At 54.3% G+C, this 21,696-nt stretch overlaps 2 protein-coding genes across 3 annotated transcripts in view; both read right to left on the reverse strand.

Moving 5' to 3' along the window:
- The window catches only part of LOC120383979 (butyrophilin subfamily 1 member A1-like), a 275,840-nt gene that overhangs the window by 189,301 nt on the left and 64,843 nt on the right, over positions 1-21,696 (reverse strand). The gene's annotated exons all lie outside the window — the stretch shown is intronic.
- On the reverse strand, positions 4,871-21,362 carry LOC120383939 (E3 ubiquitin-protein ligase TRIM39-like). 2 transcript variants are annotated; one of them, XM_039502267.1, is made up of 10 exons: positions 21,209-21,362; positions 19,994-20,139; positions 19,037-19,075; positions 18,773-18,821; positions 15,580-17,769; positions 13,841-13,936; positions 12,837-13,067; positions 12,288-12,310; positions 12,085-12,188; positions 4,871-5,511 (listed from the first exon to the last, which is right to left on the reverse strand). In XM_039502267.1, exons 5-10 carry the CDS (start codon positions 15,994-15,996, stop codon positions 4,952-4,954), a joined length of 1,431 nt encoding a protein of 476 aa, XP_039358201.1. In that variant the 5' UTR covers positions 15,997-17,769; positions 18,773-18,821; positions 19,037-19,075; positions 19,994-20,139; positions 21,209-21,362; the 3' UTR covers positions 4,871-4,951. The 2 variants fall into 2 exon arrangements, with proteins under 2 accessions (XP_039358201.1, XP_039358202.1); XM_039502268.1 differs by lacking the exons at positions 18,773-18,821; positions 19,037-19,075; positions 21,209-21,362 and having other exon boundaries at positions 15,580-16,266; positions 19,994-21,188.

The raw sequence follows: 21,696 nt of genomic DNA on the forward strand, positions 1-21,696 counted from the left end.
TAACACATATAGCAACAATTCATCACGTCACATACAATAACACATACAACCCAACAGATCAAGACTTTTAGAATGATACCTCACAAGGCATACTTTATACAAAACATATCCTAATGATCTGACAGTGGTGAATATAGGGGTTGCTGCTTTGAGGTACAGAGGCCTTACGTTCAACTCAGTGCATTTCACCTCTGTGTGTAACACAATAATGTTTCAATGCTGCATCTGATCAATTCCAACACTTCAGTAAATGTTCTAGGCATCAGCAGGCAGAACTGCACTGATTGTGTCAGAAATCTGGAAGCAGGAAATGGGAGACACTCGGAGGGCCTGGCACTGGGTGAGATGGGCAAATGGGGGCCTTTGATGACAGAGTTGGGGGTAACTGAACCTTTAATCCCCTCTGTGGTCTATTGAGAAGCCACCTACAGTAGTGGGGGGTGGGGAGCAATAACTCCTCGTGGGGAAGCCCCTGCCCCAGCCAGTTTGGTTCTGGTGAACAGGGCAGGGATTTTGCAGGAGGCCTCCACATGCCCTGCTGGGACGGTGGACGGTATTTACACCTGTCCGTGAAAGTCTCCCTCTAACTCCTCCCAGCTGTGAGTGATGCAGACTCAGCAGAAATTCTGCCCACAGTTCGAAATCGAGGGCCCTAGGAGAGGAACAGGGAGGGGAAATTCAGTCTCATTCATTCATTTCACCACCATGAAATGAGCTACAGGCAGAAAAGCCCAAAGCCCTGAGTCCCGGCACTTTAGGGCCTGTTCACAATTGATTCTGCTTCCCCCAGGATCGCTCCTTAGACTCTCCCCTGTTGCACTGTGCGTTCCAGTGACTCACCAGGCATAGGCGGCGAGGAATATGGGCCCGTGGTGCCCGTGCTCCACCAATGTTTAGGAACGTGGGCCCGGCTCCACCAATGTTTGGACTTCTATTTTCAGAGCCGTCCCATACATAAGACAGATCAGGGAAACCGCCCCAGGCCCTGCGCTTCAGGGTGACACGGGGTCCAGGGCGGCCTGGGGAAGGGGGGGGGCTAGTGAGGGGCTTGGCACCAGCAGCAGTGAGCAACCTCACCAAAGCCCACCCCTGCTCTGCCCCTTCCCTGCCCCCACTCCACCCCTTCCCCCAAACCCCCATCACCCCGCCTCTTTCCCGCTTCCAACCCCTCCCACAAGCGATGCCGAGAGCCGGCAGGGCGGGGTGGGCTGGGGCCAGTTACCTTGCTGCTGCCGGAGCCAGGCCCCCCACTAGCCCCCTGGCTGCCCTGAACCCCGCAGCCCCCTGAAGTGTGGGGCCCCACAAAGCGCGGGGTCCCATTCATAGTACAGACCGGGCAACTGCCCTGGACCCCACATCCCCCTGAAGTGTGGGCCCCCCCAAAGCACGGGGTCCGTACTATGAACAGGATGGCTCTGCTTGGACTCCGTGTTCCCCGAAGCATGGGGCCCCCTAAAGCGCGGGGTCCAGGGTGGTTGCCCCGGTCCGTACTATGGACAAGATGGCTCTGCTTGGACCCATTCTGGGCACCACCAAAAATGATACAAACTTGGCACCCCTGTCACCAGGGGCTCTTGCTTAGGGGCCCTGGCCCTGCAGAGACCTGTCACCAGCAGGGGCAGCTCCTCCTTGGGGGAGGGTGGAGTGAAGTCCCAGCAGGAATGTAACTGCTGTGCAGTGCAGCTGACGTACTGTAGGGGGCAGCACCACCTGCTGCCACTGGGGAATCCTGGAGGCTGCAATACACCAGGCTGCTACCAATGCCTGTGTCCCACTTAGCCTGCAGGCAGCACTGGGAGGAGCCCAGAGCAGGGCCCAGAGGTGGCTGTGGGGCTGTTTCAGCTCATATGCACTGTGAGGTCTCAGGGGGGTTGGTGATGCAGGGTTCCCAGAGGCAACATGGAATAATGGGGTGCCCAGCGCTGGCCTTGGGGGAGATGGTTGCCCAGCCCCACAGATCTCACTGCCAGGAAGTTTCCCCTGAGACTCAGCCTCACTTTCCCCTTTGTTAATTTCTCCCCATCCCCCCTGCTCTTTTTGCTCCTAAATTCTTTATGTTCAAAAACAGAACCAGAAACAATAGAACCCCCCAGTTGGTGGGCACAGAAAATACTGACTCTAAGATCAATTCTCAATACACATCTCACACTGCCCATGAGACCTCCTGTTCTCAGTCATACCTCTGCCCACAGTCCTGCATGTCTGGATGGGTCTCTCCACAGCTGGGATGGGCAAATCCCCTCCTGCAGACCCCTCCCCTCACAGCTAGGATGGGGGACTCTGGAAAGTCTGGAGGATGCAGCCACATAAGCATTGGCCTCCCCCCTCCTCAGATGCAGTTGGTGGGGACAGAAATGAGAAGATCCCAGGAGGGGGTTCAGACAGGATTTCATGCCAGGCAAAAGTCCTGTTTGGATTGGACTTAACTTTACAACCCCTGCAATGAAGTGGACCTGAGCGGATGGCTCCCTGTTAAATCAAACACTTTGCATCTCTCCCCATGTTAAATACATCTGAAGTGTTTTTAAACATTGGCCAAGCGAATTGTTTATCGTTCTCTGTATTTATTATTGCTGCACAATAACAGCTGTAACAAGTGCCCCTGTGAACTAATGGATGATGTGGAAGTAGAGCAAGAACGGACAGGGATTTCAATGCATGACAGTCTCTGTGAGCAAGTGTCAGGCTGGCTGTAACCCTAGTAACGCGAGGTTTGTAGAAGCGAGGATTGTGTGAGGCGAGTAAGAAAGAACTGTGGGAGAAGTCGTTGTGACCTTGTGTCGATAATGAATGTAGACTGGCGTCTAAATAGAAGTGAGAAAAATAAGATATCAAGATGGCCAATGTATAAACAAAATGCAGCTGTTGCCTATTATTGTATGTAACAAAAAGTATAAATGCTGCTGTAATTGTTTACCTGTTGAGAGACCTGCCTAGGACTGGGGAAACCCTGTGTCCTAGGGCACTCCCTCCATCTATGCAATTGTAAAGAGAAAATAAAGTATCTGACTCTGCTGCACCCAACCAAAAAGTGAGAACTAAGTTTTTCTCCAACAATGAGAGAGTGCAGCAACGACTTCTATTCACCGTTGTGCTGGCACAGCAGCAGGGGCAACAGGTTTGTATAATTTTTGGTGGTGCCCAGAATGGGTCCTGCGCCTCCCCTCCCACCCCCACCTGCCTTGTAAGCCGATCTATATATTTTTAAAATAATGTAAAAATGGACTGGAAACAGTAAGCGCTTAACAGTTTCCCTCTATTGCACAATATCACTATTGTCAGAAAAATGTATTTAACTAAGACTATCAACTTGATTAATACTGTTTTGAATACGGAAACAACGCAGCACTCTTGGATCAATAACCCATAAAAGCAAATACCAAGCCCTAGCTGCTCAGGTCCAAACTCCAGGAAGCCCCCTCAGAGTCAGTCAACTCCCGGTGGGTGCTGGGGGGGGGCTACCATAACATGTGTGTCTCCTCCCCTCCTGCCTCTGCAGGCGCAGTCCCTTTGTTGTGAGGTAGCGCAGCACAGAGTGGCAGGGCAAGGGGCAGCTCCATCCCCCACTAGACAACGATGAAAAGTGTTTGCTGCCTCCTGAAGAACATTGCAAAAGAAGGGGCTACATTTTGTTTTAGTTTTAGAAAGTATTTGCTTTTATGGATTATTGATCCAAGAGTGCTGCTGCACAGGGCGCAGGTAGGGATGCCAGCAATGCCCCTCTGCTATGTACATCAGCCAAACTGGACAGTCCCTACGGAAAAGGATAAATGGACACAAATCAGATACTAGGAATGGCAATATACAAAAACCTGTAGGAGAACATTTCAACCTCCCTGGCCACACAATACAGGATTTAAAGGTAGCCATCCTGCAGCAAAAAAACTTCAGGACCAGACGTCAAAGAGAAACTGCTGAGCTACAGTTCATCTGCAAATTTGACACCATCAGCTCAGGATTGAACAAAGACTGTGAATGGCTTGCCAACTACAAAAGCAGTTTCTCCTCCCTTGGTGTTCACACCTCAACTGCTAGTAGAGGGCCTCACCCTCCCTGATTGAACTAACCTCATTATCTCTAGCCTGATTCTTGCTCGCATATTTATACCTGCCTCTGGAAATTTACACCACATGCATTCGACGAAGTGGGTATTTACCCACAAAAGCTCATGCTCCAAAACGTCTGTTGGTCTATAAGGTGCCACAGGACTCTTTGCTGCTTTTAATTCTATCATTTTTTTCAACTATTAATTTTCAAAGATGTAATGCAGGACGTGAGCATATGTGCCCTGCCTTCCAGAGAGAACCAGTCAAGACAATAAGGGTGGGGGGGAGAAAGAGAGAGAGAGCAGCTGCACATGTGTGTAGTTGTGATGTTTATGACACATGTACATTGTAACTGAACAACCCAGTCTGACAATTTAATAGTTTATTTTGTTAAGATAAATATTTTGGATTTCTTGAAATTCCACAGTTGAAATACAAATGACGTTATTTAGAGAAGTTAAACTTCACTATAGATTTGAGGGAAAAAAATAAAAATGTAAATAATTCCATTTCTACAAATATATTTAGATACTTGTTTTTAAAATAGTGTTTAAATGTAAATTAAAATATTCTTGTATTTACACCTTGTTACAATAATGTTTTCTAAATTAAAATAATCTTTTTACTTTCATATTTTATATTGAGATTTCACAGGGGTAGAAAATTCTGACTGGAGTGAATGACCCCATCCCCCACCACCTGCTACCCCTGGGGCAGGGGACAGGGAAGGTGGGGGCTGGGGGTTCCCAGGTGTCCAGTTTTCGACTGGAACCTCCAGCTGAAAAGGGAAACTGGCAGCGTCCGGTCAGCACAGAAAGTCCAGTTGCTGCAGTAACTGGCCCCCACCACTGGGGCAGGAAGAGCAGCAGGGCTGGGAGGGGCCAGTCTGTGCCGCGGGGTCACTGTCAGGGACCGAGATTCCCTCCGGCCTGAGCTGGGACTGGGCAGATTATCAGGGGAGCCGCGTTTGTACCCCCAGCGTTGAGACCAGGACAGAAATAAGGGTGGAGCTTCCCGGAGAAGGTGTCAGTGAAAGTGAAGAGATGGGACCTGTCAGTCACATTGTAAAACGAGACCTCGCCTGCCTCATAGTCCAGGAAAATCCCCACCCGGCTGGGCCTGACGCTCACGGGGAGAGGGGTCCTGAGAGAGGTGCCGGCCTTGTATTCCCCTTCCTCCAGCCACACGACCCAGAATCCATTCCCAGGTGAGAATGTGCTCTCCCCTTTCCTGCTCACAGATTCCCTACAAACCCCCAGTTCCCAGCCTGGCTTGTCTCCCACCTCCACCTCCCAGTAACGCCTCCCGCCCGCAAACCCCTCAGCGCCCAGAACTTCAGGGTACGTATCAAATCTCTCAGGGTTGTTGGGCAGATCCTGGCGTTTGTCTCCGAGTCTCACACATTTCCGATCCTCAGACAGGACGAGGCCGGGACTTGCCGTGTCTGGATCCAGAGTCACGTCCACTGGGGAGAGAGTCACAGAGTCAGGGCCGGGGGCAGGGGCTGGTCACTGGGATCAAAGGGAAATTAACCTGCAGCCCCGTTAATCACTGTGGGGGGAGGGGGCGTTGCGTGAGTGGAGTCAGGGCCCTTCTGCCTGTGAGGAGACAATGAGGGGAAAGGGCAGGAGGAGTGGGGGAGGGGTGCGACGGTGTCCGGGGAGGCGGGGGAGGGGAGGTGACAGACTGATGTTGGGAGAGGGAGGGGGAGGTGACAGGAGCGGGGGAGGGAGGGACATGGGGTGGGGCAGGTACAAGGGCTATGGGGTGATAAGGGAAAGGAGGGGCACCAGACAGGGGTGTGAAGGGAAGGGCAGGTTCCAGGGGGCTGCAGGGGTGGGGAGGTGGGCACCAGGGCAGAAGGGGATGGGCCCCAGGAGGCAGCAGGGAGCAAGGGAAGGGGCAGGCACCAGGGGGCAGAGGGGGGTGAAGGAATGGGGGGAGCGCCAATGGGGCAGGGGAAATCAAGGGCAGGGTGAGCTCAAAGGGGTGAGATGATGAGGAGTGAGGAGGTGAAACCATGGGGGGGAGCGAATGAACAGGCACTGGTGCCAAAGGGGCAGAATGGGGGTGAGGGAGGTGAGCAAAAGGGGGGCAGAGAGAGGGGTGTGAAGGGCAGGCCCTAGGGGGGCAGAGGCGTGTGCAGGGAGATGTGGGCACCAGGGGCCCAGGGGCTAGGAGAGGGGGAGGGGAGGGGTGGGGAGTGCTGAGGTGAGGGGAAGGGCTGAGACCAGGGGTCCCAAAGGGAGGTGAGGGAAGGACTTGCACCAGGGTGGCAGATTGGGCCTGGGCAGAGCGGGGACTTGGGGCAGCGGAGGAGCGGGCACCAGGGGACTGGAGGGGTGGTGAGGGGTGCAGGTGTCACGGAGCCAGTGGGGGAGGTGAGGGGCAGGGGTGAGAAATAAAGAGAAGGTGGCATGAGTGATGGTGGCAGAGAGGCGAGAGGAGAGCAGGGTCAGTGGGACAGAGGGCGGGAGGGGCTGGGCACCAGGAAGGAAGGGGACAAGGGAGGGTCAGGTGTTGGGGGGGCAGGAGGAGGGAAGGGGCAGGCAGCAGGAGGGTGCGGGGGGGAGGGGAAGGGCAGGTGCCAGGGGACTGAGGGGGCTGAGCAGAAGGGCAGGCACAGGGAGGGCAGAGGAGGGGAGGGAGAAGCCCCAGGGGGCAGAAAGGGGGGAGTGGCAGGGCAGGTGGGCAGAGGGAGGGGTGGGGAGAGGGGTGGGGGAGAGGCAGGTGGCCGGGGTCAGAGTGGGGCTAAAGGAGGGGTGGGCACAGGGGGGTGAGGGAAGGGGCGGGTGCCAGGGGTCAGAGAAGGAGAGGAGCAGATGCCAGGAGGGCTGAGGGGAGTAAGAAGGGCGAAAGCCAGGACAGCAGAGAAGGGTGAGGGGTGGTGTGGCCATCAGAGGGTAGGGGAGGTGATGGCAGTGGTAGGCACCAGGGAAGCAGATTGGGGTGAGGGGTGGGGTGGGAGACATGGCACAGAGGAGGGAAAGGGGAGAGGTGGATGCCAGGACATATCGGGGGTGTGACGTGATGGGAGGGCTCCAGGGTGCAGAGGATGTTTGGGGGAGAGGGGCAGATGACAGGAGGGCAGGGGGAGAAGGGATGGGCTGTTCCAGTGGGGCAGAGATGGGTGGAGGGCAGGGGCATGTGCCAGGGAGGAAACGTGGGAGTAGAGGGGCAGGGGCCCAGGGGAGCAGAAAGGGAGTGAGAAGAGCGGGAGGGATGTTGGTGAGGGGTCAGAATAGACGCTGGGTCCAGGGTCCCTCACAGGGGTGGGGGAAGGGTAAGGGAGGAGCAGGCGCCAGGGAATCTCTGTTGCTGTCGGGCCATGTGTGGTTGGTTTCTCGCTCAGAGCAGGTCGGTGCTGTCCTCACACACACTGGGGGTGCAGCCCTGCCCCAGGGGGAGCAGATGGGACTCCCCATGCTGGCAGGCCCCACGGGCCCCACCTTCCAGCCAGGAAACCCCACAGCCAGCCCCTCCCCTCGCAAGGCTGAGCCCCACCCCCACGGGAGCAGTTGTCTGCATTTCAGGGGGAGGGGTATAAATGCGTGCTAAACAGCTGTTGCTAATGAGGCCAGGACAGTGGGGAGGGGAGGGGGCATTTCCCCACTTACTGCCCCCTCCATCTGGGAGAAGCTGCTCCGGGGACCAGTCCCAGTTCACACCTGCACAGCATGTCTGCACTAGGGGTTTGCACCGGTGCAGCTACATCCGTGAAAGGAAACCCTGGCAGACATGGCTGAGACACTGCTGTGCCAGGGGCCGTAACCCCTCCCCACACTGGGGTCAGGGCGAGCTCTAACATTTTTGCCACCCCAAGCAAAAAAAAAAAGAGCGCCGACCCCTCCCCAAGTGCCGTGTCGCGCCGCCCAAGTCCCCGCCCCCCAGAGCCGCTCAAGTCCCCGCCCCACCCCCAGCATCACCTGGCCAAACCAAAACCAACAAAAACAAACCCCGATCGCCGCCCCCTCCCAAGGTGCTGCCCCAAGCACGTGCTTGGTAGGCTGGTGCCTGGAGCCGGCCCTCACTGGGGTTATGGATCAATAATTACAGGGTCACTGGAGCAGAGGAGCTGGACTCTGGGCTCCCAGGTGGGGGCCTGACTCACTGGGCTGAAGAGTCATTCTCTCTCCCACGCTCTGGCATCACACGGGGGGATTGAACCTGGGGCTCCCAGCTGAGGGCCCAGCCCCTGGGCTAAAGGCTACAAGGGAAGCAGTGGCACCTTTTCCTCTTAATTGAAACTAGTCAGCAAACCCGACATGGATTCACGAATAGTTTCTCTTGACCCGAAATATAATTTTGCAGCAAATAAACTATTTGTCGAAAACATTCCACCCAGCTCCACTGCAAACCTGTCTGAGCAACTTAGGAGCCCCAATCCCAGTCACCTGCAATGAGAGACTGTCAACATCCCCAGAAACGCAGTTACAGGCAGGCCAGGCTCAGGACATCAGCGATGAAACAGTCCAGAGCTGCTGTTTAATTTGCCCTTTGCAGACAAATGCCCCCTGGGCCCCTGATCTCACCCCCACAAATTAGGCTGAAAATGGAGAGTTGGCTCCAGCCTGAAATCTCTGCCCAGAGCCATTTGTCCCATGGACGCTGCTAGCAGCACAGACCCTCTGCAGCTGCACCTGGGCATCTCCCAGAGCGGATAACAGTCACAGAGACCGTCTCAGAGCCCCAGGAGCTCAGGTGTCTCCATCTAATGACTGTGCCAGCCACCCCCCTCGCTCCCATTAATCAGCCCTGGGACAGACACGCTGGGAACTTTCACACCCAGACCCTGGTGACACTTTGGGTCCTTCTACACAGCCTGCAGAAGTGAGTCTTGGAACAGGGTGGACAGATTCAGGCTCGCAGGGCTCCCTCTTTGGAATTAAAAATAGCCGCAAAGATTTTCAGGTTCTGGCTGGAGCTCAGGCTCTGAAGCCCAGGTGGAGCCAGGTCTGCCCCTCACAGAGCAAGAGGGGACATTGTCTGTGTCCACATCCCCTTCACCCCCTTCCGCGGATGGGGAACAGCAGCCCCAGGGCCCCTCCCTTCACCCGCAGGGCAGAGGAGTGAGAGCCCTCGGCCTCCTGGGCAGTGGGGCCTCCCAGCACAGGTTCCTGGGTGAGTGTACAAGTGTCTCCACACAGAGAGCTCTGTACACCCGGCAAATACACAGATGTGCCCGTGGATCAGGATCCGGGATGGTGCTCTCCCCAGGAGTGACGGAAGCTCCCTCAAAGTAGAGGGGTCACCCACTCGTGCCAGCCCTTCTCCCTGAGCTCCTGTCCCCGCACCCCTGAACCCTCGCTCTCACACTGCCCCTTCTTCCTGAGCCCCTGCCTTCACCCCACCTCTTCCCCAACACCCTGGTCTCTCCTCCCGGCCCCCTGCCCCAGCGTCGCTCACCCCTACAGCTGGTAAAAAGTGGGAGGGAACAGCCCTCCCATTGGTAAAAGTGATGGGGCCATGGCCCCCTGGGCCCCCTCTTCCAGTGCCCCTCACTCACTCCCCAGCCCCGGGAGGAGAGGACCCTTGGGACAGTGTCAGTGAGTTGGGTGCTGGGGATACAAATTGGGTTTTACACCCCGGCTGCTGGAGCTCTGTGTATTGAGGGTATAATGAGATAGAGGCCGTGTGAGCCCCTCACTGTCCTGCCAACGTGGCTCAGCCCTGACAGCTTCTGGAGCCTCTCCCTCGGGAGGAATCGTCCCTGCAGCCCATTCAGGCCTTGGCCTCCCTGCGGAGGTGGCTGGTGAGGCTGCCGTTAAAGTGAGTTATGATGTGAGCTCCTGTCCGCTGGGAACTGGACTCTGAGCCTGGGCTGAGATCGGTGACTGGGGAGTGAAAGGCCCCAGCTGCCCTCACTGCCCCCCAAGCCAGCCCAGCACCCCCAGCCATTCAGTGCAATAACAGCGATGCTCAGGCTTGGGGACACAGCCAGTGCCCCAGCGGGCAGGGTGAGGGCCTGTCCAAGGAGCAATGGGCACAATCTGCAGCAAGGGAGGTTGAGGCTGGAGATGAGGAAACACTTGCTAATTCTCAGGGCCGTGAAGCTCTGGACCGGGCTCCAGGGGAGGTTGTGGGATCCCCGTCACTGGAGGTTTGTAAGAACAGGTTGGACAAATCCCTGCCAGGGATAGTCTAGTCCCTGACCTAGCGTGGGGGGCTGGACTAGGTGACCTCTCGAGGGCCCTTCCGGCCCTGCATTGCTCTGGTTCTAGGTTACAGCAGTTCCTGGGGCTGGGCCCTGTGGGCTCTAAGCCTGGTGAGTGACAGGTGACAGAGTTAACAGTGTTAGTGACCATGGCAGCTGGCAGCTCAGCGTCCCTGCTAGGGGCCTGGGCTGGCATGTGGCTGCCTGTACCTGGCTCAGCAGGGTGTTACTGGTCCATGTGGACAGGACCTAGGGTTGGCAGCTGTCCATAGGGTTGCCAGGCGTCTGTTTTTTTATTGGAACGCCTGGTCGAAAAGGGACCCTAGCGGCTCCGGTTGGCACCACCGACTCGGACATTAAAAGTCTGGTCAGTGGCGCAGCGGGGGCCCGGGGCTAAGGCAGGCTCCCTTCCTCCCTAGGTCCGTGCAGCTCCTGGAAGTGGCCACCAATTTACTTCCCCGGAGTTTGAAACTTTTCTAGCAGAACATAACCAAGTGTCAGCCATGGTCAAGCCTCCCTTTGAATACAGGTTGGCTCTGGGGGTGGGGGGAAATGTATCACGAGGGCTGGTCCTGTTAGGGGAGTCAGGGGCCAGATTACCTGTGACAGGCCCCAGTAAGGGAGAATGAGACAACCCAGCCCCACCTGGCAGTAATTGAATCCCTGGGTGGCTAGTCGGCAGCGAAACAGCTAATGAGGCTGATAAAGGGTAACCAGGGCTCAGCTGAAGGGATCCTAGGGACAGGAAGGTGCTGAGGAGACGAGCTCAGCAGAGCAAGGGGCCTGGAAGGGGATCCTAGAGCAGTGCTCCCCAAACTGTGGGTTGTGCCCCCCTAGAGGGTGTGGAGGAACATTTGGGGGGCCTGACGGGGCCTGGACCAGCCCCCATGGGTGGCGGGAAGGGAATGTTACCCAGCCCTGCTCTGCCCCCAGCTCCACTCCGTCCCCACCCTCAGCCCCAGCTGCGTCTCCGGCCCCGACTTCAGCCACCCACTCCCAGCCCTGCTCCAGGCTGAGAACCCAGCTGCAGCCCCAGCCCCAAACATGGTTCCGCCCCCAGTTGAAGCCCCCAGCTCCCGGCCCCAACTGCGGGTCCACTCCCAGCCATGGCCCCCAGCTTCTGGCCCCAACTGGAGCCCCGTTCCTGGCAGCAGCTCCCAGGGTGGGGGCGCAAACCAGGTAAGGGAGGGTAGGACCAAAACAGTTTGGCGACCACTGTCCTAGGCAGAGGAGTTCCCCTAAGGGGGAGGAGCTGCCAGAGACGACAATGACAGCAACAGCTGTAGCAGGACAGAGCCCTGGAGAGCTGCCCCCAGCTGGAGAAAGTGGATGCAGAGAATAAAAGGCACAGTCTGAAATGACCCAGCTCCAGGAGCGGGGGCTGGAGTCGTCTGATTCCATGATGGAAACTAATCCAAGCCCGGCTCCGGGAAGGACTGAGGGGTCCCTGACTTGAGGACAGTGAGGAGCTGCAGTGAGAGCTGGAGGCTGGAGCAGAGTGAAGGAAAAGATTTTATTTTGGGGTTTACTTGGACTCAGAGTGGACCACAGGACGGGATCTGTTAGATTGTGAGGTGTAATTTAAAGAGTGCTGCAGAGGATAAATTGAGGCAGGAACCTTGCCAAGGCACCCTGAAATGTCTGAACGTGGTAACTCAGCCATGGAGGGGTCAGGATGTCAGAGTGACGGCGCCTGGTCAGACACCTGGGCAAGTACCAGCAGGTGGCTGTAAGTAGCAGGCAAACTGCCCAGCACTCAGCGCATCAGCCTCCAGCTATCACAGCTCCAAGCCTGTCAGCTGGGCCCATGCGTGTCCTGGGGTCCCAGGCTCTATCCGAGCCCCAGGCACAACACAGCTGAATGTCCCAGTAGAATCCACTCACCTCCAAATCTCTTCAGCGCTTCCCCCATGTCAAGGGAAATTTTATACACGTTCTTCAGGTCAGTAGAAACAGCTTCTGGTTCCTGGAGCTTCACATTCTCACTCCTATGAAGAAAACATCCCATCATCACTCAGCTGCTCTGTACACACATCATCCCAGAACCACCACCAAGAATATAAGAGCAATGAACATAGGAAACACACCTGCTCAATGTGCTTTTCACATCCTGGAAGGAAAAAAAGAGAATCAATGTTCTGTATTAACACAATGTGCATAAAACTGTGTGAGTTTCACTCTGGGCATCAAACTTTCATCTAGAAAATAGATCAACCCTCCCAGGCTTCACTGTTTTGTGGTAAAAACTCCTATGACATTTTGCATTAACACTTGTTTCATTTATGTAGGTGAGACAGGAATTTAGCTAAAGGATTCTCCCTTCTAGGGACCCAACCCATCAGTATCTGTGTTTATCGACTGTGTTGGGTCCAATGTTCTGGAGTTAGAGCAGGGATGGGTTCAGCTCAGTATCAACCTTGTATCATCCATTTAATCTCCCACGGCCTCACTGGGTCTCCATGAGGAGAAATCCCCTCTAACATGAACTGGGATATTTTGGAACTGATGGAGCCCTTAGCCGGATGTTCTGTTTGTCAGTAAACCACAGAACACATTTACTCTAATTGTTGGAATCCAGACCCAGGGATCTGAGTTCTCATTCTGAATTGTGGAGATGAATTTTGATGCTGTCTCACCTTTAGCAGCTCCACAACTGGTTGCTGACATTTCTCCTCTAGCTCTGTGATCAGCTGCTGCAGAGAGGAGCTTTGCTGGGAGAGTTTGGTGACATTTTCCTGTAGTTTCTGCAGAGTCTCCCTTTCCTCCTCCTCCAGGCTCTGCAGAAGCAGCTGCTCCTCCTCTCTCAGCAGTGTGTGCAGTTTGTTAAATTCACCTGCAATCATCTCTCTCCTATTCTTCACTTTCCCCTTGAAATAGAAGAATAGGAAAGGCAGAGAGAAAACGTGAGCCAGATGCTGAGTTACACAGACTGGGCCTCTGTCCATGAAGCAGGGGATTAGATCAGTATCAGGTTTTTAAGGAGATTTACTTCTTTGGGAAATGTACCATAATGGGTTTGTTTTAGTTCAGAGTCCATATGGCCAGTTCCATAGCGGAGTTGTCTAGGGTGCTTTGTAAAGACACAGTCTGTTATTGCAGGTGGCAGGGGATTAGGGTGACCAGACGTCCCGATTTTATCGGTACTGTCCCGATATTTACTTCATTGTCCTGCATCCTGACCGATGTATGGTCAGGATGCGAATAGGCAGTTATTTTGCCTCCACAGGCAGAGCCTGGAGGGGGCTCGCGCCCCTGCCCCGACTCCGCCCCCTTCTTCCCCGATTGGATCCATCCCCAAATCCCCCGCCGGAGGAAGGAGGCAGAGGCTTTGGTCTCGGTGCTGTGGAAGGGGTGCGGGATGCCGGCTGCGGCTGGGGCTGAGCGGGAGTGGGGCATGGGGCAGAGCAGGAGGGGAGCGTGGGTGGGGCCTCGGGGAGAGGAGGCTAATGGGGGTGGAGCAGTGGGCAGGGCGATGATCCGGGCGCAGGGGAGGTTCCGGCCCACAGCTGGTACCAAGCCTGTGCAATGGAGCAAACAACCAGAGCAGGTTCATAACCTCATCCTGGAGCTTTACGGCCCCGTCATTCCTGGGAACGCTGCAGGGGGAAGGGCTCAGGGAGGAATAAACCCAGATACCCACCTGCCACTCTGTGGTTTTCTTCTCCTCTGCAGACATCAGAGCCAGGGCCTCTTCCAGCTCCTTCGTCAGAGGGCCCAGGGCTCCCTGGAGTTTCTCCTGCAGGGACATCATGTGCGATAAACAGCCATTAGTCTGCCTGTCCGATGGGTGGACAGTACTGTCCATATTGGCATTTCACACATGAGCAGTAAATATCCTGGAAGTGAGCAGCAGACTGGGCTCTGCCGGCCCCAAAGGCCTCATGGGAGCAGAGACGCCAGTCTCAGAGCAGGGGCTCTGCTCCCTGCAGACACTCAGGACTTCTCAGAGCCTGTGTCTGAGCTAAAGCTTCACATCACTGAGCACAGGCCAGAGGGGAAACAGCTGGGAAGGTTCTGAACGATCCCTCCTGCCGGTGCCAGTGAAGAGGTTGGGGCAGCACCTCGCTGCCCTGTACCCAGACCCAGGCCAGGAACAAGACGCCACTGTGCTCTCGTCTGTCTAGGCTCCCATGTGGACTCCCCCAGGCAGCGGCCCAGCACCTGAGCCAGCGCAGTCCCATTAACTGCACAGGGTGAAGCTGAGATGTGGCTGGAGGTCAGTGAGGCACAGGGAACACTCAGTCTGAGGGAATGTGCCACCCATAATTATAACTGCTCCAGAGCTGTAACAACCCAGGGCTCTCCTCCCCTTTGACAGCGTGTGATTGCTTCACACAGCACAGCAACGTGCTCCTGCCCCATCAGCCCCGCTCTGTGCAACACCCCTGGCAGCCCCCCAGAGCCGCCTGCTGAGATCTCCCCGTTTCACTTTTTCTCTTTTCTCTGAGCCCTCGAGTTCTCGCCTGCCCTCTGCCCAAGGGCCCAGGCTGCTGCTGCAGCTGCTGCTGAGAGCTCCTGGGGAGCTGTTCGGTGACACCCCTGCAGTGCTGCTGCAGGGAAGCAGTGAGGGAGGGAGGGAGCCAGCAGGGGCTAGTGAGAGACAGGAGGCGGAAAAGCAGCCTTTGCATCCAGCAAAACAGCTTCATCAATGAGCAGGGATCAGAATGGGGGAGGGGCAAGGGTGGCTGGATTCGTTGAAGCTCCACCCACAAAATAAGCTCCGCCCACGTGAGTCACTAAAAGGAGACACATGATTTGTTCAAATGGTGCATTGTTCAAAACGGGATGGAGTTGCTGATTGGCTCCAATGGGCTCCTGGGGCCGGACTCCCCTCATGAGGCTGGAATGTACCCCTGGGCTCCGCGGAGCTCTCTGGGCCTGGTCCTCCTTTACTGGGGGGAAATAAGAGGTGGCATCTCCCAAACATCACCCGCTTGTGGCACTGGAAGGAGGCGTCACTGGCAATAAATGGTTCCGAGCTGTAATTCTCCCTCTCCGCTCTCACAGGGGGAACGAAATAATTAACAATGTTGATATTTAAATGATCAGTTCTCCAGTCTGAAGGTAACACACTCACCTAGACTGGCCTGCAGCTCGTGTGATTTAAACCTCACTGATTGTTAACACCGGCCATGGTGTAAAAAGTCCCCTTATTTCAGCAGTGGAAGCTGAGTGTGAAAAACATTCAGAATCTCAGAGAAAAGTTTCCCACAGCAGGTATCTTTGAAGACTTGATTTTTTGTGATAGCATCTCCCGTACAATGAAGGCTTTACAGAGCTCAGTGATGCATCACACCCATGACAGGCAACTTTCAGTGAAATCAGCCTGTAATTAAAATCCAAAGTTATTACCCATTAAACGTGACAGCAATTCCCTACCTTGTACTCCTGGGCAGCCTCCTTTATGGGAATCACCCTGTGCTCTCTGTGAGCCCGGGACAGATGGCAAACCACACAGACAGAAGTTTGATCCTCTTCACAGAACAGTTTCAGAGTCTCCTGGTGTTCCCCACACACCCTCTCCTCTCCTGCTCCCTTTGCTGCCTGTAAACTCAGCCGTTTGACCATTTCTACAACATTTGCCAGCTTCCTGTTCGGCCTGAGGTTTCCCTGTTGCACAGTTTCTCTGCACTGAGGGCAGGAGACGTCTGTATTCGATCCCTCCCAGCACTGGGCAATGCAGGCTCGGCAGAAATGGTGCCCACAGTCTATAATCACCGGGTCCTTAAAATACTCCAGACAGATGGGGCACGTAGCTTCCTCCTGGAGACTTTCCACGGGGTTGTCTGTGGCCATGGCTCCCTCTGGACAGTCTCACAGGGTTAGTCTCACTTTCCCGAGCTCAGAAATGCGCCCCGCCTGCAGCAGCAGCAATTGGGTGTTAGGCTGTTTGCTGAGCTGGAGTCAGATCACCAGTAACATTCCAGCCCTGGGGGCTTTGGTGAGAAATGTCCCAACAAGGCTCTGATCCTGCAATCAGCCCCCTCTGCTGGTGTGTGGGGGGGAGTCACTGGGGCTTCACATGGACATCAGCTTCCCCTTGTCCTGCTGAGCTGACAGAACTGCCTGTCCAAGGAGTGATATTTAGGCTTGGCAGAATTCATTTGATTTAATACGTAATTTTGACAGATAAGATTAATATTAATTTGTAAGAATGTTTATATATTTATCTATTTAAACTTTCACAGTTTCCGTTTTTATCAATATTATTGTTCACAGTTGTGGGAAATTGGGGGTGGGGTTCAGACAATATTTTATTCAGACAATTATTTTATGACAGTAGACACAGAGATTCAAAAAGTTAAAAGGTGTAACTGTTAAAACACAAACTGTCAACATCTCATGTCAAAACATGCAAAGTAAATCTCCTTAAATTAAACTCTAGTAAGTTCTCAAGCAGCATTTTTCTTACTGTAGCTATTTGTAAATCTCAGTTCTTATCAATGGAAATATTTTTTCATTGGTTTGTGTGCACAAAGTGAAATCAACATTTGCTGACATCTACCGATAAAATCTAATCCTTCTGAGTCTAGGGATATTCAATTCACAGGCCAAAAACGTGGTTAAATTGGAATCAATGTATCAAAGGCCTGATTGTGACATACGCTAAGGCAGCTCTGCCTCAGTGTAAAGGAGACACAGTGTCAAAAGTGTTGCCAACATTGATGATTTTATAATGAATCTCATGAACATAAGAATGGCCAGACTGGGTCAGACCAATGGTCCTTCTAGCCCAGTGTCCTGTCTTCCGACCGTGGCCAATGCCAGGTGCCCCAGGGGGAATGAACAGAACAGGGAATCATCGAGTGATCCATCCCTTGTTGCTCATTCCCAGCTTCTAACAAACAGAAGTTAGGGACCTAAACAAAGGAAGTTTCTAGTTTTCTTGGTTGCAGAGAAAAACTTAAAATATGACCTGAGTCAGCCTAAAGTGTGAGAAGTCAGAAGGCAAATAGAAAGAACTCAACATTTATTAGTATTTTTATTTTTTAGTGTCACAAAAGGCATCACATCATTCTGGGGGTCCTGACTCATGATTTTCCAAAGTTTGGGGTTGGCAATGCTGTGCCACTGAGAACTCAGGCCTTAAATCCCCATCCCCCATGGAAAGCCCCCTAATTTCATGCCATCAATTATCTAAAACAGCAGAGTTAACAGATAGGGAAACAGAGAGGGCGAGGTGTCGGAATGTGCATAGAGCCGGGCTGTGGGCCCAAGCAGCAAATGAGCACAGCCCCCCTGGATTGGGAGTGAAGTAAAGGAATCACTCAGAATGCTCATTTTTACATTTAGGTCCTTAGAGCCTTTGCTGGAGAAGCCAGGCCTGAAAACAAACTGTTCACTGCCAAGGCAATATTGCCAGCACCATATAAGCAAAAATCAAGAGGCTGCTGAAGAAAACATGAGGATTTTTCTTCTAAAAAATTATATTCTGGACTGTTTGTTTGTGAGCAGGCAGGATTCACTCTGGTCACGTACTCAACCTTTTCTACTCAGCCCTGAGAGCAAGAAACTTACTTTTGTTAAAGTGAGAGCTGAGATTGTCACGTAATCACAGGATTCCAAGAGCTGTGGCATTAAGAGAAACACCAGCTAGTGAAGGAGTCAGTGTGAAGTCAGGAAATCTTGCGACAATCCCAATGTGACGTTTTTGTGATTTAATGTGGACAGGAAAGAGCTGCACTCCTAGCTATTGCAGGTCCTTACCTGGCCCTGATCCCTGCACTGTCTGAGCAACTCACAAACTTCCATGTGCTTAGATTCACCATACTGCTGTGCAGAGACACCTGTACCTGCCAGTAGTGTGGGGGCAGAGTCAGGGCAGTGCCTTCATTTGAGGTAACTGAGCATGCTCAGTCTGCAGGGCCGCCCAGAGGATTCCGGGGGCCCGGGGTCTTCGGCGGCGGGGGGCCCTTCTGTTCCGGGACCCGCCGCTGAAGTGCCCCGAAGACCCGCGGTGGGGACCTCCCCGCCGCCGAATTACCGCCGAAGCGGGACCACCGCCGAAGTGCAGCTGGGTCTTCGGCGGTAATTCGGCGGAGGGGGGCCCCGCCGCGGGTCTTCGGGGCATTTCGGCGGCGGGCCCCAGAAGGGAAGGGCCCCGCACCGCCGAATTACCGCCGAAGACCGGGCTGAACTCGGCGGCAGGTCCCGCTCCGTCTTCGGCGATAATCGCCAGCGGGGGGTTCTTCCGCCCCGGAGCGGAAGGACCCGCCGCCGGCGAAGATCGGGAGCGAAGAAGCTCCGGTGGCCCCTGCCCCGCAATAGTTTTCCGGCCCCCCGGAGGGAGTGAAGGACCCCGCTCCGGGGGCCCCGAAAAACTCTGGTGGGGGCCCCTGTGGGGCTCGGGGCCTGGGGCAAATTGCCCCTCTTGCCCCCCCCCCTCTGGGCGGCCCTGTCAGTCTGTGTGAGCATGCTCAGTACAAGGCAAGCAGCAAGTTGGTGGGGAGAAGGCACATAAGTTCATCTGTCCTCCTCACTACACAATATCTCTGTTGCTGTGTGATGTGGAAGGTTGTTACTCCCATTTAGAAGAGGGGAAATTCAGGCCCAGACAAAATAAATGACTTACCTGACTTCACACAGAGCAAAACCTGGATCTGTGCAGGTTAACTTAGCACCTTAACCAGGGCTGGCTCCAGACCCCAGCATACCAAGCGCGCGCTTGGGGCGGCGTCCCGCAGGAGGGCGGCAGGCGGCTCCGGTGGACCAGCGGACCCTCCGCAGGCATGTCTGCGGATGCTCCTCCGGAGCTGCGGGACCGGCGACCGCAAGAGCGCCCCCCGCGGCGTGCCGCCCTGCTTGAGGTGGCGCAAATACTAGAGCTGCCCCTCACCTTAACTATGGGGCAAACCTTTCCCTCTGCAGCCAGAACCTGGGAGAAGAGGATGAGGAGATGGATGGACACGCCCAGACACAGAGTTTGTCTGATAATCATCTCACTGACCCTCCCCACAGGCACTAGGCCAGTCTGTGCAGAGTCAGGTGATAATGGTGAGATCACCAGTCCCTGATGTGGGCTTTCAGGGGGCTCTGCTACCCCGATTGGCTTCCTTTGGTTGGCCCCTGGCATCTAATCAGGCCTAGAAGTCAGTGCCTTTGGGCTGTGTCTCTAGAGTCAGCCTGAGCCAGGGGTTTTACCCAGGGCCGTCCTTAGGATTTATGGGGCCCTATGCAGTATTATTAAACTGGTGGTGCCCCTATGCCCGCTGGCAGCCCGGGCTCGCAGCCCAGCATGGAAGGGACGAGGTAGCAAAGGATAGTGAGATGCCCGGCCTGCCTGACAGTGGCGGAGAGTCACAGTTCCCTGCAGAGACCCCGAACCAGCCCCCTGACGCAGAATGGACATGCAGACCCATTTTAAACCCTTCACCACAAAAGACAAAGCCCCTAGGATTCATCATTAACTATTTATTTCTCCTCCCTTGGCTCCCTACAGCCACCAGCCACCTTCTTTCCCTCTTCTCTCACAGTCACAAAGACCCAAGGTACAGGAAGACCAGGGCCCTCCTCACTCCCCATTAATTTCCATGCTCAGCAGGGTCTGGCCCAGCTCAGAGACTCTCAGCCTGGGGAACAGTGTCCCACAAGGGAAGGGCTGGGAGCCCCATTTCTGGGACCTTGCCAAACACACTGGAGACGGCTCTGGAGAAGCCCCTGCCCAGTCTGAGAGCGAGGGGCTCCTAGGGGCTGTTTGCAAATGAAATCCCCTTTTGGAGATGTTCTCTCCCCCTCTTTCTGCCTCTCTCCAGACAGACAGGGGAAACCACCGAGGAACCCTAATGCCACTCACTTGCTCTAGGTGATAGTAGGATGGATGGCGGATGTTCAGGGTCAGCAGATGTCCCTCGCCCTCCTCCTCACTCCCCAAGCCCAAGGCAGGCTGGAGAGGGTGGTGACCTGAGGAGGCAGGGTGATGACACTAGGGCAATCGACTGGCTGTGAAAACAAGAGTCTGTCTTATTGCCAAGGGATGGAGAAAGTCAGCCAGCAGCAGGGGGTGCAAAACAAGAGCATCTCCTGTTTGTCACAGTGCATTGAACTGTCTCGTCGTACACAAAGAGCAGACACTGATCTAGAAAATTAGATGAGATGCTTCAGTCTGAGCTAAGTAGTTGCTGCTCTTAACAATTTCAAAAGAATAAAAGACCAATAAAATAGAATATGATGTCATAATCTGATATGGCTCAATGTGATAGGACGCCTACTATTCTGCACTGCTACTACTGACACTCTTCAATGGATCCCCATCATCCACCCATCACGAGGTAGGTGGGAGAGGATTGTTATTCGTACTTGACAGAAGGAGAAACTAAGGCTGAGAAAGGACCAGTGACTTGTCTTAGCTGATGCAGCCAGTCAGTAGCAGAGTTGCTCTCAAATGAGCTACAGACCAACATTTTTTCATAGTAATTATTCAGCAAGTGTTTTAGAAGAATTGGAATGTTACAGAGGATCATGAACTGCTCCAAGACAATGAATGGAGAGCAGCATCAACACTGATCAAACATATCACTGGTTGTGACTTATTTGCTTGGTCATAAAAGAGAACAACGAAGACCAGAGTTTCCTCCCTGTCAATAGCCCCCTCCTCAGCCCATCAAGTTTGAGACTTTGAGGGGTGGGAGGCTAAGGGTTCTCATCAAATAGCCTAAAGAATGGCGCAGGTCACCACCAAGGGGATCACTCTCAGAGCACTATTCCAGTCTCACCTCTCTCTGAGGGCCTCCCACAATCCCCCCGGTCCCCGCTGCACACACAGAGCTCCTGGTGGTGGGAGGAGAACAGAGGAAAAGGTCAAAGGAAGCCAGAAGAGAAAGGTAGGAGGGACACAGGAAAAGGGAAAACAAAAAGGAGAAACCCCAATGTCCCCAGTAATTCTAAGGGACAAAGTCCTAGGTCGGAAATAAAATGCTGCCACCTCAATCTAGTGTTTTCCTTTCCTAGAATTCAGCCGGCACCTGATGGCTCAGACTGAAGAGGTTCCAAACCTCTCGGAGGCTCTTACCTTCTATACAGGGACGTCAGTTTTCTAGCAAAATCAAGAAAAGAAAAGGAGAAAACTCCAAAGAGGGTCCTCCTTGCGCTCACGTACGTAAAAGTGAATTCTCTCTCAGTCCTCAAGGAGAGACCTCGAGAAGGAGACGTGCTGCAGCAAAGCCACAGAGATCTCCAAAGTTGCCCCTGTCCTGCCTGGCTGATGTCAAGATCTCTCTGTGAGATCATCATCTCCCCACCACCTTTGTCCAATAGGCTGACGTCCTGCCAAAGGCTCTTGTGATGTCACTGCCACACCCACCCCTCCACTGCAGTGCTGATGTCCTGCCCCTGTCCAGCCACATTGGATGTTTGAGCTGCTTCCCCTGGATCATCCCACTCGATGACTCTTCATTGTGGGATGACACCGACTACACAGTAGAACACAAGAGGCTCTTCCCCAGGCAACAATCCAGTTCTCATAACTTAGTAGACTTTATGGCAGAAGGAACCATTAGA

This window comes from Mauremys reevesii, linkage group 15, assembly GCF_016161935.1.
Source record: "Mauremys reevesii isolate NIE-2019 linkage group 15, ASM1616193v1, whole genome shotgun sequence".
NCBI lineage: Eukaryota > Metazoa > Chordata > Testudines > Geoemydidae > Mauremys > Mauremys reevesii.

Coding starts and splice junctions, on each gene's coding strand:
- LOC120383939 (XM_039502267.1), bottom strand. CDS start 15,996: ATGGCCACAGACAACCCCGTGGAAAGTCTCCAGGAGGAAGCTACGTGC. Junction 13,937..15,579: donor AGGCTGCCCAGGAGTACAAG/GTAGGGAATTGC, acceptor ATGTCCCTGCAG/GAGAAACTCCAGGGAGCCCT. Junction 5,512..12,084: donor AGCGCTGAAGAGATTTGGAG/GTGAGTGGATTC, acceptor CTCTCTCCCCAG/TGGACGTGACTCTGGATCCA.